The following is a 16,067-nucleotide window of genomic DNA, read 5'->3' as shown; positions in this document are numbered from 1 at the left end:
TAAAAATTTGTTCTAATACTGTACGGAGCAGGAGCTCTGTACAGTATTAAAATGTATTTTCTCAGATAAGCCGAAGTTATTACTTCGCAAAGTCTCTCGTGACTTCGCGTAATAACTTCATAGATTAATTTTTTTACTGTATATTTCCCAAACTCGGGTTCGGTTCCAAGTGGTACCTTTCCTGCCATTGGGTCCCCGTCACAGCAGCGAGGAGACCCGATGGCCATCCCGCATCCGGCATGATCCTTCACGTGCCGCGGTCAGCACTGACAGCGGCAGTGTGATGTTTAATCAGTGTTTTCACCGATGCCGGCGCATACAGCAGGGATCCGGCTATCAGTGACTGCCGGACCCCTGCCGCTGATCGGCGCTGGTCCTTAAGTCATGTCCACCAGGGGTTAATGACCTGAACTACACAATTATCACGCCTATCCACCAAAAAATTGAATAAAAAGCTATTAAAAGGTATAATGTATCCCAAAGTAATACCAATGAAAACCAAGTCATCCAGGAAAAATCAAGCCCTCACACAGTTCCGTAGGGAAAACTGAAATATACAAATGTTATGGGTCTTGGGATAGAGCGATGCAATGTATTATGTTCCTCTTCTTTGTAATGTCGCCAACTCTGCTTTCAAGTGCTTTACTGTACATCAAAGTCTATTTATTACCTGTAGATTATATCCTTGACGGCTGGGAAGAGCTACAGCTAGATACTCTAGTCAAGCACATATATTCCCTGCTGGTGTATTGAGTGTGAAGAGGTGGAATTTATGCAAATTACCATTTAGTTACTTGCAACAAACAAGATGCGTGTGCGCATATTAGACAATACTTGTAAATTCAATTCAAATGACCACTTCAGAATGTAAATGGCATTTTCTCTCCTCCATTTCACTTTTCCATTAGCTAAAACTGTGGATGTTCAAATAAAGGCCGGGGAGTACATGACCAATATCGTGGAGCAGGCATCTCTACATTTTTTCGTCACGGCTCGCATTAATGAAACCAAGAAGATAATGGCCAAACAGAATATTGTAGTATTGCAGGTTCCAGAACTCCGCATTAAGGTAAGAGGCAGAAACCTTCCCATTCTGGCATCTACTTCAACCATGATTTTTCTATGTGTTTTTGTAATGAGAATTCACAGTCATTAATACAATGTATATGATGGGGTACCCGTCCTGAAGTTCAATTAGATACTTCAGCTCTAGATGTGTTATACAAGACTCTAGTTGGCACAGAAAAGGAAGCTTAATTACAAAGAATAAATCGGATGTGGCACTCCGGAGAAGATATTCTACGTCTCTGATCAGTCATGTGCAAGACAGGATCTATTGCAAATTAGTAACTTTTCACATTGGATGAAGGTTGGACATGGTGCATGGGAGCACTCACTGCGCATTTCAATACTGTTGACTCGCCAGTGTGGCATCTTATCAGCTATCTGATAAAATCTGGAGGTATTATTCTCGAATGGAGCTCAAAGCAAGAACTAAACACAAGCAAATGCATGATCTCACCCAGCTGGAAAAAAAAACTTACGTAGACTCCTGGAGGGGGAACCTCGAAGCAATGGAAATCTAAACTTTAAATTATCATTTGTTAAAATATACAGCTCCATGAATGACACCGTTAAACAGTCAACATGTTTCAAATCAACGGGTTCTTAATCATAATTACGAACTGGTTGGTTTGAAATGCATGTCATTCATGGAGCTGTAAATGTTAATGGATGCTAAAGGTGGGTTCACATCACGTTTAGAACAAAAAGGATACAAAAAGGCAGCACGCCACGTTCTTGTATCCTGCACAGTCCGGTAAAAAAATATATATATTTTTTTTGCAATGGTAAAAAATCTGTATAGGTTTTTTTTTACAATGGAACTCTATGGTGAACGGATGCCACTGTGTGGCATCAGCCTGGGGCATCCTATTAACGTATACTTTTTTGTATACAGTATGTTAACGTATACTTTTTTGTTAAATGGATGGGAAAAACATGATATAAACCCAGCCTAATAAATTCAAGTTTTAGGAGATTTCCATTGCTTGACATTTTTTCTTCACTCAATGCAAGAACTGCTCCAAGGTAACTTATTCAACCTGAAATGACTGAATAACCAATCCTTAAAGAGGTTGCCTCACTTCAGCAAATGCCATTTATCATGTAGAGAAAGTTAATACAAGGCTATAAAACAAATGTATTGTGATTGTCCATATTGCCTTCTTTGCTGGCTTTATTAATTTTTCCATGGCATTATACACTGCTCGTTTCCAGGGATTAGGACCACCACTGCAGCCCATATACAAGATGGCCGGGACAGGAGCTGCTGCGCACACCCATGGCCCCATGCACCAAATTTGGCACATAGGCACATCAAGTGTCCGGGAAGGTTTTTGTAAGGGTCTCAGTTCTCTAGGACAGCACTGTGGAGGTCACTGTTAAGGGGCGGGCTGCTGTGGAGGGTCACTGCTAAGGGACAGGCCGCTGTGGAGATCACTGTTAAGAAGGCAGGGTGCTGTGGAGGTCACATTTCAAGGGAGCTATTTCACTCATATCCTAACTGACATACACACGATCACATGACCCTTATTGGCCAATAGTCTTTGCCTCACTGACATACACAGTTTTACACCAGTTTTCCATAACAACTCTATTTTTCTTGATTGTTATAAGGCCCATAAGGAGGCCACTGTTAAGAGGGCTGGGGGCGCTGTGGAGGTCACTGCTAAGAGGGCATGGTGCTATGGAGATCACTGATACAGGGGCCAGGGTGCTGTGGAGGTTGTTATGCAAGTGGGTGTGGACCCACTGCGCCAATGACTGGGTATACTCTGGAGGGGCACAACTAAGCCACTACCTGGTCTTCACTAGAGCCTCTGATGGTGTGAATAGGCTTGGGCCATTAGGGTAGTTGCCAGGGACTACTCCAGAGCAGTCTCCGAGTCAGTGCCAGCTGACATGGGGGTCAGAGTACCGAGTGGACTTGCGTGGCCAGGAGGTTCCAGGTCAGCACAGGCAGCAATCAATCAAAGTCAGTAAGTAAAGTCTGAGGTCAGAGGCAGGTGGTAAACAAACAAAGTCCATAAACAAGATCTGAGGTCAGGTGCAGGCGGCAAACAGGCAAAGTTTATAAATGAAGTCCGAGGTCAGACGCAGGCGTCAAACAGGCAAAGTCCAGGAGTTCAATAAGCAAGGTCCAGTACACAGCGAAGCAGACAAGGGGGCAGGGTGCTGTGTAGTTCAATGGTATTAGGACCACTGTGGATATCACTGTTATGGAGGGCACTGTGGATATCTTTTAACCACTGTCAGGGATTCCCTATGGTAGGCAAGGCTTGTCACCGAGCCTCAGGCATCCGGTACGACTTTAACCGGACTATCGCCTGGGGCTTTGTGACAATATCATGGTGGATTACGGAAGTACGTCCAGGGAGGTGTGAAAACACATCCATGTCCCGACTAACAAACTCCCTGGCCTCCTGAGCCTGCTTAGAGGAAAGGCTGTCAGCAAGATGTACTGTGGAAGCCGCTTCACCTGCAACAGACAAAGATGCAGGAATCTCTTCCCCAAGACAAACTGGCTGTGGGGTGTTCTCAGTACAGGTCTCCCTATCCTTCCAGGGTTTCAGTAAATTGACATGGTAGACCTGCTCAGGCATCCGCCAACCTGGCTGGCGTACCTTGTAATTTACGTCGCCTACTTTCTCTAGTATCTCGTAGGGCCCCTGCCACCTAGCAAAGAACTTACTGTCCACGGTCGTTACAACAACCAAGACCCGATCTCCCGGGTCAAAGTTACGGACCCGAGCCGTTCGATTATAGACCTGACTCTGGGCTCGCTGACCTGCTTCCATATGCTCCCTAACAAGTGGCAACACTGTGTCTATCTATTCTTGCATTTTGGTGACATACTCAATGACACTTTTATGCTGAGTGGGCTGTTGTTTACAAGCCTCTTTGGCTACGTCCAACAGCCCCTTGGGATGTCTGCCATATAGCAGTTTGATGGGCGAGAACCCAGTAGAAGTCTAGGGCACCTCTCGCACTGCGAACATTAGATAGGGCAGGAGGAGGTCCTAGTCCCTCCCATCTTTCGACATCACTCTTTTTAGCATTTTTTTTACGTTTAGTTAAATCACTCCATCGGACCGTCTGTTAGCGGATGGTAAACGGACGTCCGTAACTGTTTTATGAGCAGTAATTTACATAGTTCCCTCATGACTTTCAACATGAAAGGTGTCCCCTGGCCTGTCAGAACCTACTCAGGAAAGCATCTCCATTAACTCCTTTGCTATGAGTTTGGCAGATGTATGATGCAGTGGAACCGCCTCCGTGTACCGTAGTCAAGGATGACTAAGATGTGTTTGTGACCCCGAGCGGACTTAGCTACAGAGTCTGATCCCTGTGTTGTGCCGTGCCAAAATTGTCACCTGGGACATTCAGGTCTGCCAATTCAGGGCCCCGGCGGCAAGTCCTCCACCTCCCCAACCATCACATTCAGCGGGGTTGTCTTCCCACTGGAGTGGCGGTCACCCCTACCACTGACCCTTCTGCCTCAGGTTCCCAGGGTTAAGACACCCCGTCTGAGCAAGGCCAATCTGACAGAACTATCCCTGACTCTTGGGGATCGGGAAGTATAACCGCTGGCCACTAAGCAAGGAACTATGAAAAGTCTCTTCCTAGTATTAACTCATAGTGCAGGTTCATGGCCACTGCCGCCTCATGGATGCGCCTGCCGGCAACTGTGTTTAGAGACACCAGAGAGGTGGGGTAGTCCATGTATACATAACACGTTGACTTTCCAGTCAGTAAACTCGTGGGTCTCACCAGGGTCACTAGTCTCCCCGAGTCTAGCAGAGCCACCGTGACTCCTACATACACCTGACACAAATGTTTGTTATAGAGAGTCTCTGGCATACAGCAACTATCGGTACCTAAAGTTTGTGTCCATGGGCTCAGCAAGGTGGGGACAATCGACCCTTACATGGCCTGGCTCATGACACTGCCAGAAGATTATCGGGGCCGGATCCCCACAGGGTATGTCCCGCGTGGTCTTTCTTGACCCTGACTGCCGGATCTGGGATGGGGATTTCCAGGGTTTTATTGCTCCCTTCCCTAGAGACCCACCCTGAAGTTCCTCGGTAGCGCCATACCACTCTACCAGGTCCACTATTTCAAGGGCAATAGCAGGGGACACCTGGTCGAGCCAACGCTGGAGGGGGGTGGCAAAGCTCATCTCTAGCCATCACGTGTTGCAGCAGCTGCTGGTTTGTTCTTGCTGTCACTGATTAGCCTCTAGCAGTTGCCGATTAGCCTCTAGCAGTTGCCGGTTAGTCTCCTGCTGTTGCTGGTTAGCCTCCATCTTGTCCAGTGACACTGGTTAAAATTAAGCTGGCTTAATCCAGGACATACGACAGTGCCCGGAAAAAAATAAAAAAATAAAATTCTGGTTTTGTGTTGGCCTCGCTGCGTATGCCCGCTCAAAGCCACCAATTGGTGGGGATTCGCTCTGGTAGGCAAGGTAAGCGGACGCAGTACAAAGGCACAAAACAGTTCTAAAACACACTGTAAAATGTAAGAATGAAACTGTATCGCACATCCTCAATACTATGCTTTAATCTATTAACTGCTTCTCAGCATAATTAACATCACTTCTCAGCGCAATATATAGTACACCTGCCCCTATGTTGCATGCTGTATATGATGCATCGGTATACGACTTGATCAAAAAGCATAGACCCACTCACCATGACAAGGTTGCCTCTTTGATTGGGACCCTACTCTAAATTTGGCGCAGTGCTGTGTGGCGACCGGCAGCCGCAGGTTCGCACCAGCAGGCAGCGGGACCCAGCAGTCAAACAGCGCCCCCGCTGTCTGGCAAAGCCACCCTGGCACTGGGCCTCACTAACCCACCAGCATAGCACCAAAGCAACAATGGCCGCAACGCAGCACTGCACCATGTGAACAGGTGTGAAACTCACCTTATCACATACTCTTAGGAACTCCAACTGAGAGGAGGTAGGAATTTATATACCCTTATGCAGACTCCTGCTAATTAAAAGCACCTGGGCCGAATGGGGAGGAGTGCTAATACCGGAGGGAGAAAAAGCATAGATTCTACAGGAACTGTAAAATATAAGAATGAAATTGGAATGCATCACTTCTCAGTGCAATATATAGTACACCTACCCCTATGTTGCAAGTTGTACATGAGGCATTGGTATACGATTTAATCAAAAAGCATAGGTCCACTCACCACGACAAGGTTGCCTCTTTCAATGGGAAACTCTAAAACACAAGTTCAGTGTTTATTCACACAAGCAGTTTAACAAAAACAAAAGTCACCTTAGATTTTAAATTCTGGTGCTCAATTCACACTGTGCCGCGTGGACCACTTAAGAAGGTCCAGTCCTGGTGTTTAGCTTACACCATGCCTCGGGTACCATGGAAGAGGGACAAGTCCATGTGTTCGCAGACCTCTCCTCCCAGACAGGCCACAAGCCGACATCCAGCCACAGGCCTCACAATCCTACTGCCGTCCAGCTGGCCTTTTTAGACAGTCAGCAAAGCCCGGACCGGCATATGTGATCTGGTCCGGTGCTTGACCTCACCTGAGTGTCAATCAGTCCAACAGCACATGCTTGGAGGGAAATACCTTCCTCTCCACACCAGACCTTTCACTGTGTCACACCACATATACAAACAACAAAAGAAATACACCCATGCAAGGCCAGTCATTCTGCTAGTACTGTATATATTCATAGTACAGTATACAGCATTTTCATAATTTTACATTTAGTCTGTGAAATCCCCATAGGCATAATAATGGATCTTTAAATGCTAGTCTGATGGACGGATCTGTCACTCAGTAATTTAATAAAGGAGGACATCAACTCCTGCTAATACAGATGTAATGCATCTCAGTGCAGTAGGATGCAAACAGTGAAGCAGATGAATATTCTAATGGCAGTAATTATGATTGAAGTGATGATGGCATTCTTCGCTCTGCACAGGAGATATTTAATATAAATATCACAAACACAATAGAGCACATTAGTGAACCAGCTGTTAATGTCATTTAGTTTTTCTATAAACAATATGTATATCTATAAGTAATTAAGAGCCCGTATACAAGTATCATCATACTTATCACTTATACCATTAACCCTTTGCTGACTAATTGATTTTCCGTTTTTACTTTTTTGTTTTTTGCTCCCTGCCTTCTTGGAGCCATAGCTTTTTTTATTTTTCCATTCACATAGCTGTATGAGAAATTGTTTTTTGTGGAACAAGTTGTACTTTCTAATGGCACCATTTAATGTTGCATAAGATGTAGGATTGCGGGGGCGATGTGCAGTTTTTATTGATACCATTTTGGGGTGTGCATGATATTTTGATCACTTTTTATTACATTTTTTGCAGAGATGAAAAAATGGCAAATTGGCTATATAGATTATTTTCCCATTATTACATTTACCATATGGGATAACTTTTTTAATATTTTAACAGTACTAGTACGGGCATTTTCAGACAAGGCGATGCCTAGGTTGTTGATTTTTTTTATTGTTTATTAATTTTTTTATTTTTGTGAAAGGGAGGTGATTTGAATTTTTAGATTTTTTTATACTTTTTTAAACTTCTTTAACTTTTTTTTTTTTTTACTTTTTTTTGGCCCCCAAGTGGACCCCAACGTGTAATCATTAGATTGTAATTCGTATAAAGTGATGGAATTATATATACATATGGAATTACATATACAAAGATTGGTATATTACAATTCAGTGTTGCCACCTGCTGTCCTGAATTATAATATACAAGTAATAAGCCTAGAAGCCTACTACAGGCTCTGGCTTATTACTTTAATGAAACACATTCCATGATCTCCACCCGGAGGAGGCATTTCTCCCCAGAAAGTGCATGCTTCCAGGTTTTCGGCCTCTCAGACGCCATGGTCACAGCATCTGAAATTTTAAATGTCCACGATCGGCATTACCGCTGATTGTGAACATTAGGCCGGGGTGTGCGACATGTGGCGTACTATTACATCACGTGAAGGGGTTAAAACTACCTTCCTAACATTGTGCCTACAAAACAGTTTGATCCTTTGAGGCATGAATCCATGGAAACCAAGGTATCTGGCACTAAGACGTTAGCAACAAATTCTTTATCCTCGAAATTTACAAGGGGGTTTTCATGGAATAGAGTTGTTTTGCCAGTATATCACACAGACACTTCATCTGCTAGAGATCAGGGGACAATGGAGACCAAGTCAACACCTTGAACTTGATTTTAAGTTCCTATTAAAAAAGCCACTGTCACTAGCAGATTGCATTGCCACAAAGGGGTGTACTTGGTCTGTAACAATGTTTAGGTAGGTGGTACACATTAAAATAAGCACCAAATGAATTCCAGAACCCAAGGTTTCCAAGAGAACATTGCTCTGATATACTCTGATATATTGCCACCTTCCCATAGTACATCCTGGTGTGGCACATGCACTCAGCAATGAACATTGATGTTAACCACTTGCTTACCGCCGCACCACTTTATAGGTAAGGGTGGTAAGATGTTAACTATAACCTGCTGTATAAAAGCGGCGGATTGCATAATGATCTGTCAGTGCCCTGTGGATTGCAGTGACCACGCTATCATTAGACATCTGGGGTCACATTGAAGACCCTGGAGACCAGTCAAAGTGGTCTCCAGGCACGAGAACACAGATCCAGGCTCAACTAAGATATTTGATGTGAGCATGACCCCTGCTGGTTATATGTCGTTGTCCTGCTGTCTGTAAATTAACCTCTTTCCACACTGACTTTGGCATACTTAAAAAATATTAAAAATAAAAAGTCAAATATAACAAAAAAAAAGTTATACTTCTAGTTATTAGTTATAGCAATAGTATAGCAGTCTATGTACATACAGGCACAGATTTTTCCCCTTTTTCTTTAAAAAAAAAAAAAGACTTTTGTGGGGTGACAGAAGCCCTTTAAATTTACCGGTACAACGAGTCGGGCAAGTATAGAATATTTAGATTTGAACATTAGCATTCAAAATGAAAATATAATATGTAGTACCTTCACTAAGCCTACCGCTAGGAACAGCTACATATTATTTGATAGCTGCCACCTTCCAAGCTGGTTAATAAATATACCACAGGGACAATTTCGAAGGGTAAAAAGGAATTGTACTCTAGACAAACAATTTGTCATTTTTTTTTTTTCTGGCTAGTTACATTCCTTATAGCGCGATATATGAGAAAATAATGTTGTCACTTACTTTCATTCGGCCGTTTCTTGAGAAAACGAAGTTTTATAATATGCAAATCTGGTCTCTACCAGCAAGTAGGGCGTCTACTTGCTGGTAGCCGCCGCAGAAAACCGCCCCCTCGTCGTGTTGATTGATAGGGCCAGCCGTGATCTCCTCCTCCGGCCGGCCCTGTCAGTATTTCAAAAATCGTGCGCCTCTGTTCATTCGGCGCAGGCGCTCTGAGATGAGGAGGCTTGTCTCCTCAGAACTTCCTCAGTGCGCCTGTGCCGATGACGTCTTCTCTTTCGGTGATGTATTTTTGAGAATTAATTTTATTATTGAACAACAACCATGTTCTCAATGAACCCAAAAAACTCATTAATATCAAAGCTGAATATTTTTGGAAGTAGTTTTTAGTTTGTTTTTAGTTTTAGCTATTTTAGGGGGATATCTGTGTGTGCAGGTGACCATTACTGTGCATAATTATTAGGCAACTTAACAAAAAACAAATATATACCCATTTCAATTATTTATTTTTACCAGTGAAACCAATATAACATCTCAACATTCACAAATATACATTTCTGACATTCAAAAACAAAACAAAAACAAATCAGTGACCAATATAGCCAGCTTTCTTTGCAAGGACACTCAAAAGCCTGCCATCCATGGATTCTGTCAGTGTTTTGATCTGTTCACCATCAACATTGCGTGCAGCAGCAACCACAGCCTCCCAGACACTGTTCAGAGAGGTGTACTGTTTTCCCTCCTTGTAAATCTCACATTTGATGATGGACCACAGGTTCTCAATGGGGTTCAGATCAGGTGAACAAGGAGGCCATGTCATTAGATTTTCTTCTTTTATACTCTTTCTTGCCAGCCACGCTGTGGAGTACTTGGACGCGTGTGATGGAGCATTGTCCTGCATGAAAATCATGTTTTTCTTGAAGGATGCAGACTTCTTCCTGTACCACTGCTTGAAGAAGGTGTCTTCCAGAAACTGGCAGTAGGACTGAGAGTTGAGCTTGACTCCATCCTCAACCCGAAAAGGCCCCACAAGCTCATCTTTGATGATACCAGCCCAAACCAGTACTCCACCTCCACCTTGCTGGCGTCTGAGTCGGACTGGAGCTCTTTGCCCTTTACCAATCCAGCCACGGGCCCATCCATCTGGCCCATCAAGACTCACTCTCATTTCATCAGTCCATAAAACCTTAGAAAAATCAGTCTTGAGATATTTCTTGGCCCAGTCTTGACGTTTCAGCTTGTGTGTCTTGTTCAGTGGTGGTCGTCTTTCAGCCTTTCTTACCTTGGCCATGTCTCTGAGTATTGCACACCTTGTGCTTTTGGGCACTCCAGTGATGTTGCAGCTCTAAAATATGGCCAAACTGGTGGCAAGTGGCATCTTGGCAGCTGCACGCTTGACTTTTCTCAGTTCATGGGCGGTTATTTTGCGCCTTGGTTTTTCCACACGCTTCTTGCGACCCTGTTGACTATTTTGAATGAAACGCTTGATTGTTCGATGATCACGCTTCAGAAGCTTTGCAATTTTAAGAGTGCTGCATCCCTCTGCAAGATATCTCACTCTTTTTGACTTTTCTGAGCCTGTCAAGTCCTTCTTTTGACCCATTTTGCCAAAGGAAAGGAAGTTGCCTAATAATTATGCACACCTGATATAGGGTGTTGATGTCATTAGACCACACCCCTTCTCATTACAGCGATGCACATCACCTAATATGCTTAATTGGTAGTAGGCTTTCAAGCCTATACAGCTTGGAGTAAGACAACATGCATAAAGAGGATGATGTGGTCAAAATACTCATTTGCACTCCCTGTATATTTGTCTCAGCTGGACGCGGTTATTTCCACCTGTATAGGCTGGACGCCGCCGCTAATAAGTGCGGGACATTAGATTTCTGGTCCACATCAACCATACTCAGGTATTCATTTTAGACTGCACTTAATCATTGGATTGAACTTTTAGGTATTGCGATACCGTCCTATATACTGGCCACAACACCAAGTTCCGCCTGGATCCCTTTTTAAACCAAGTCACTATTACCGTATTTTTCGCCCCATAAGACGCACTTTTCCCCCCAAAAAAATCGGGGGGAAATGCCCCTGCGTCTTATGGGGCGAATGCTGACAATTTAACATCGCTGGATGCGATGTAGCGTGAGCTGGGGCCGGAGGAGGGACTGGGAGGAGGAGCTGGGGGCCGGGAATAGCGGCGGGGCGGTGCAATCAGTGTAGTATAGCACCGCCCCGCCGCTCTGGTATACTAATATTAAATGTCTTAGTCGATTAAAATGTATTATATATGCCCCCTCACTCCTATATTGCTAATCGTACCTTAAATCCTATTCCTAGGTGCTGTAATGCAGGCTGGGCGGGCGGCAACGTAACTCCCTGATGTCACGTGCCTGCGCCGCCTACTTTATGAATGAAGCAGGCGGCGCAGGCAAGTGACGTCAGCAAGTGACGCGCCGGCCGCCCGGCCTGCATTACAGCACCTAGGATGAGGATTTAAGGTTCGATTAGCAATATAGGAGTGAGGGGGGCATATCTAATGCAATTTAATTGAATAAGACAATTAATATTAGTATACAGGCGGCGGCGGGGGGGGGGGGGGGTGTGCTCTATTGGATGATCGAGCTGATGGCACAGTTAAGGGGGGGGGGTCTGTGGATGCCACTGTTATGGGCTGGGGGGCTGTGGATGGCACTGTTATGGGCTGGGGGGCTGTGGATGGCACTGTTATGGGGTGGGGGGTCTGTGGATGGCACATATGTAACAGTGCCACCCACAGATCCCCCCTGTAACAGTGCCATCCACAGATCCCCCCTGTAACAGTGCTATCCACAGATCCCCCCCCTGTAACAGTGCCATCCACAGATCTCCCCCTGTAACAGTGTCAGTCATCCACAGATCCCCCCCATAACAGTGTCCGTCATCCACAGATCCCCCCCATAACAGTGTCCGTCATCCACAGATCCCCCCATAACAGTGTCCGTCATCCACAGATCCCCCCCATAACAGTGTCCGTCATCCACAGATCCCCCCATAACAGTGTCCGTCATCCACAGATCCCCCATAACAGTGTCCGTCATCCACAGATCCCCCCCATAACAGTGTCCGTCATCCACAGATCCCCCCCATAACAGTGTCCGTCATCCACAGATCCCCCCCATAACAGTGTCCGTCATCCACAGATCCCCCCATAACAGTGTCCGTCATCCACAGATCCCCCCATAACAGTGTCCGTCATCCACAGATCCCCCCCATAACAGTGTCCGTCATCCACAGATCCCCCATAACAGTGTCCTTCACAGATCCCCAGTAATAGTGCCACCCACAGACCACCATTAGTTCCAAACCCACCAAAAGCACACCTTTTGGTTAAAAATAATTTTTTTCTTATTTTCCTCCCCAAAAACCTAGGTGCGTCTTATGGGCCGGTGCGTCCTATAGGGCGAAAAATACGGTATATAACATGTATTAATTGTATTAACAGTGTATCTATATGCAGCGGATTTTATAACTTGAATAGAGTGTTATTACTATATAGGATGAATTAATTGTGCATTTTTATACATCAGATTGTACTTTTTTCATTATTTTTTTTACCATATTCTATTTGGTTTTATCAGATTTAGCATTAATAAAATTTATCTGTTACAACCACTTGGTCACGGTCTCTTGAGTGCCCTGTATTCTACTTAATTACCCTATACCATATATTGAGAGAGTGGTCTCAATTTTACAGGAGCACCATTTGGTTCCTATTTTTCCTAGTGCGACATCCAACTATATATTTATTGATATAAATATTAAAAGTTGGCACCTCCACATCATTGCATTCAGTATTTATTCACGATTTGTATAGTGTCCCAACTTTTTGGGAATTCGGTTTGTATAAAAAAAAAAGCTAAAAGCTTAAAATGTCCAAATTTCCCCAAGATGAATATCTTAGGGGGCCAGCATTTTAAAAAGTAATTACTTTGTTGGTGTTTCTAATGTTTTGGCACTGTACAACATTGTGATTATGGCATCTGAAATGTTTAAAACCGGGAAGCGTGCACTTACGGGCCAAGCGTGCTTTTCCTCGGTAGAGAGCCAGGGCCTGTACTAGGCTTCCAGGCTCATTATTAGTATACCCCATTTCAGGGCAGCAGGTGTAGTAATTTCTGTACAGAATAATGGCCCATTTTACATTATTCTGTACAAGTTGCAGTCTGAGGATTGCAAGTTGTGGTCCACTTGGGAACCTAACAATGGGCCAGATTTATCATTAGCTCAGGTCAGAATAATGGAGTGAAAAAGTCCCAAAAAAGTCCCAAAAGCTAAAACTGCGCACAAATTTGTGACTTTTTTCTGCTCTGCACTTATGCTCGCCAGTTTTCTGAAAGTGGGCATGTTTTCTTATGTAAATGAATCTCTAGACAGATTTACTATTGGGACTATTTAAAAAGTCGCAAAAAAGTCGCAATTTCACTCCAGTGAGGACCATGCTTATCTTATGAGACTTTTTAATAGAACATGCGACTTTTCATAAAACGTGCAACTTTTTCGTAAAGATGTGCGACTTTTGTGAAGCTGCTTACTGACGGATAAACTGCTACTGTCAAACCACATTTATTACAGTCTTAAAGGGCCGATCATAAATCTGACTTGGCTAAAACTGACTTTAGCCATATGTTAAAGTGGAGTGAGCTGTCAGAGTCGTGATAAATCTGGCCCATACGTTTTTTTTTTAAATCAACAAATGTTTAAAAAAAAATGAAAAAATTTAAATCGCCCCCTTTCCCAAAAATGTAGCCCACACAACGAATTGTGTAAAAAAAAAAAAAATTTGAGATTTGCTGTTTTTTTTTTTATTGCTTTATCGCTCCAAAAAATTTAATAAAAAGTGATCAAGAAGTCATACACATCCCAATGGTATTATCAAAAACTACAGATCGTCCCGCAAAAAATGAGCCCCCACACATCTCCATAGACATAACTATAAAAAAAAAATATTGGGGTCCGGTGTTTTGTTTTTTTTAAGTATTAAAATGCAAGAAAAACTATACATATGTGGTATCACTGGATTCGTACTGACCTGGAAAATAAAGAGCACATAGTGCATAGTGAACACCATAAAAAAAAAACTAATGGAAAACTGAGGCGTAATTGAATTTTTTTCCAATTCTACCCCATTTGGAATTTTGTTACACTTCCCACTACATACTATGTTATATTAAATGGAGGCATTAGATAGTACAGCATGTCCTGCAAAAATCAAGCACTGATACAGCTATGTGAATGGAAAAAAAAAAAGTTATGGTTCTGGGAAGGCAGGGAGCAAAAAATGAAAATGCAAAAATGGAAAATCACCATGTCAGAAAAGGGTTAATATTATATCTCTCTACTAATGGCACAAAAGAAAGGTATAATGTGTCCTGTTAAAAGTAATATCAAATACATGTAGGTAGGCTCAAAAATTAAATAGTTATTTGCAATTAGATATTCCCAATAGACCTAATATAGGTGTATATCTGGATAATAAATGACCCCCTATGTTCTTTAGGGGGTTAGAAGACAAGTTCTCCAGGTCTGAATGACTCCATCATACTGCTCCATGGCTAGTGAAGATCAAGAATGAAAGGCCCACCTTTTTCCATAAGAACAACAAATGGGAATGGGTGCAAACAGTCATACTACAAAAGGATGAAACAACACTCTTGAGCACAGAATAACCAAACTGAATTGCACATTTCACCTTTTCACCTGTAGGGTCCTCTTTTCCTGTGATTTTGAATAAAAAAACTGAATCATAGTTGTAAAATCAAGAGTCAACAACAATTAGACAACACAGTGCCATAGCAATCCATTTCTCAATGACTTTTTGGTAATCTCTAGCCCCAGAACTTCAGCACATGAAGATTCTTTGAGGTTAACAGGGTTTTCTGGGATCAGGCTACTGATGGCCTATCCTTAGGATAAGTCATCAATATCACATTAGTGAGGGCCTGATTTTCAGCATTCCAGATTAGCTGTATGGGACGAAGCTACCATACCCTGCACCTCCACTACTAAGTAGACAGTCAGTTTCGGACTGAGGATCCTTGGGCCCACCATGGGAAATTATTCACAGAGCCCAACCACCATAACATCAATTAAATCTAATAGGTTTTGATTCAAAGAAACAAACCATAGTGGCAAGTGATTGGCTCCAAAGATTGATCTATATTAGCAGCAAGGCCAATTATTCCTCTTGTATATTCATTATGTTCATTAGAAGTCTTGTTTTTTACATGTACAGTATTATGTACTTAAATGTGACCTCAAATGCCCTAAGGATGATGTCTAGAAAAATAAAGTAAATAAAGTGGGGACCCACTTTAACACCGCTTGCTAATTCATAAATTGTTAGCTTAGAATCAGAAAAGATAATTCAGGCCAAATAAAAAAAAAACACACTAAATTAGGTCAGGATGGATTTCATGCTACCTAAGGCACAAATTAAAAAGCATAAATTCTGCACTTGTACATTTTTCATTACCTTGTTTAGTTTAATATTGGAAAGAATTAAGTTAGGGGCGATTTTCCAAGGATAGCAAACATGTTTTTAAATTGACTGTTTATTCCATTCTCCTGCAGTTTTGCAGAAAAGACTGATGTAAACTACAAGATGATTATGCAACACATTTGAGGTTACAAGGCAGAAGAAACTATTAGATTAAATGTACCTGCTGACATGCTGAGTTCCAGACATCACTGACAGTGTTTCAATATTTCCATCAACAGAGTTTAGTTGTAATATCCATATT

At 42.9% G+C, this 16,067-nt stretch overlaps 1 protein-coding gene across 3 annotated transcripts in view; it reads left to right on the top strand.

Annotated features, from left to right (window-relative positions):
• Positions 1 to 16,067, top strand: part of F13A1 (coagulation factor XIII A chain) — a 186,183-nt gene that overhangs the window by 156,367 nt on the left and 13,749 nt on the right. For all 3 annotated transcript variants that reach the window (XM_044294621.1, XM_044294619.1, XM_044294620.1), the window contains exon 13: positions 909 to 1,069. In XM_044294621.1, coding sequence (XP_044150556.1) covers positions 909 to 1,069 — 161 coding nt within the window. The remainder of the gene's footprint in view (positions 1 to 908; positions 1,070 to 16,067) is intronic.

This window comes from Bufo gargarizans, chromosome 5 (assembly GCF_014858855.1).
Source record: "Bufo gargarizans isolate SCDJY-AF-19 chromosome 5, ASM1485885v1, whole genome shotgun sequence".
In the NCBI taxonomy this organism is placed as follows: Eukaryota; Metazoa; Chordata; class Amphibia; order Anura; family Bufonidae; genus Bufo; species Bufo gargarizans.
The sequence above is the reverse complement of the archived record's forward strand: the minus strand, read 5'-3'. Positions and strand labels throughout refer to the sequence as shown.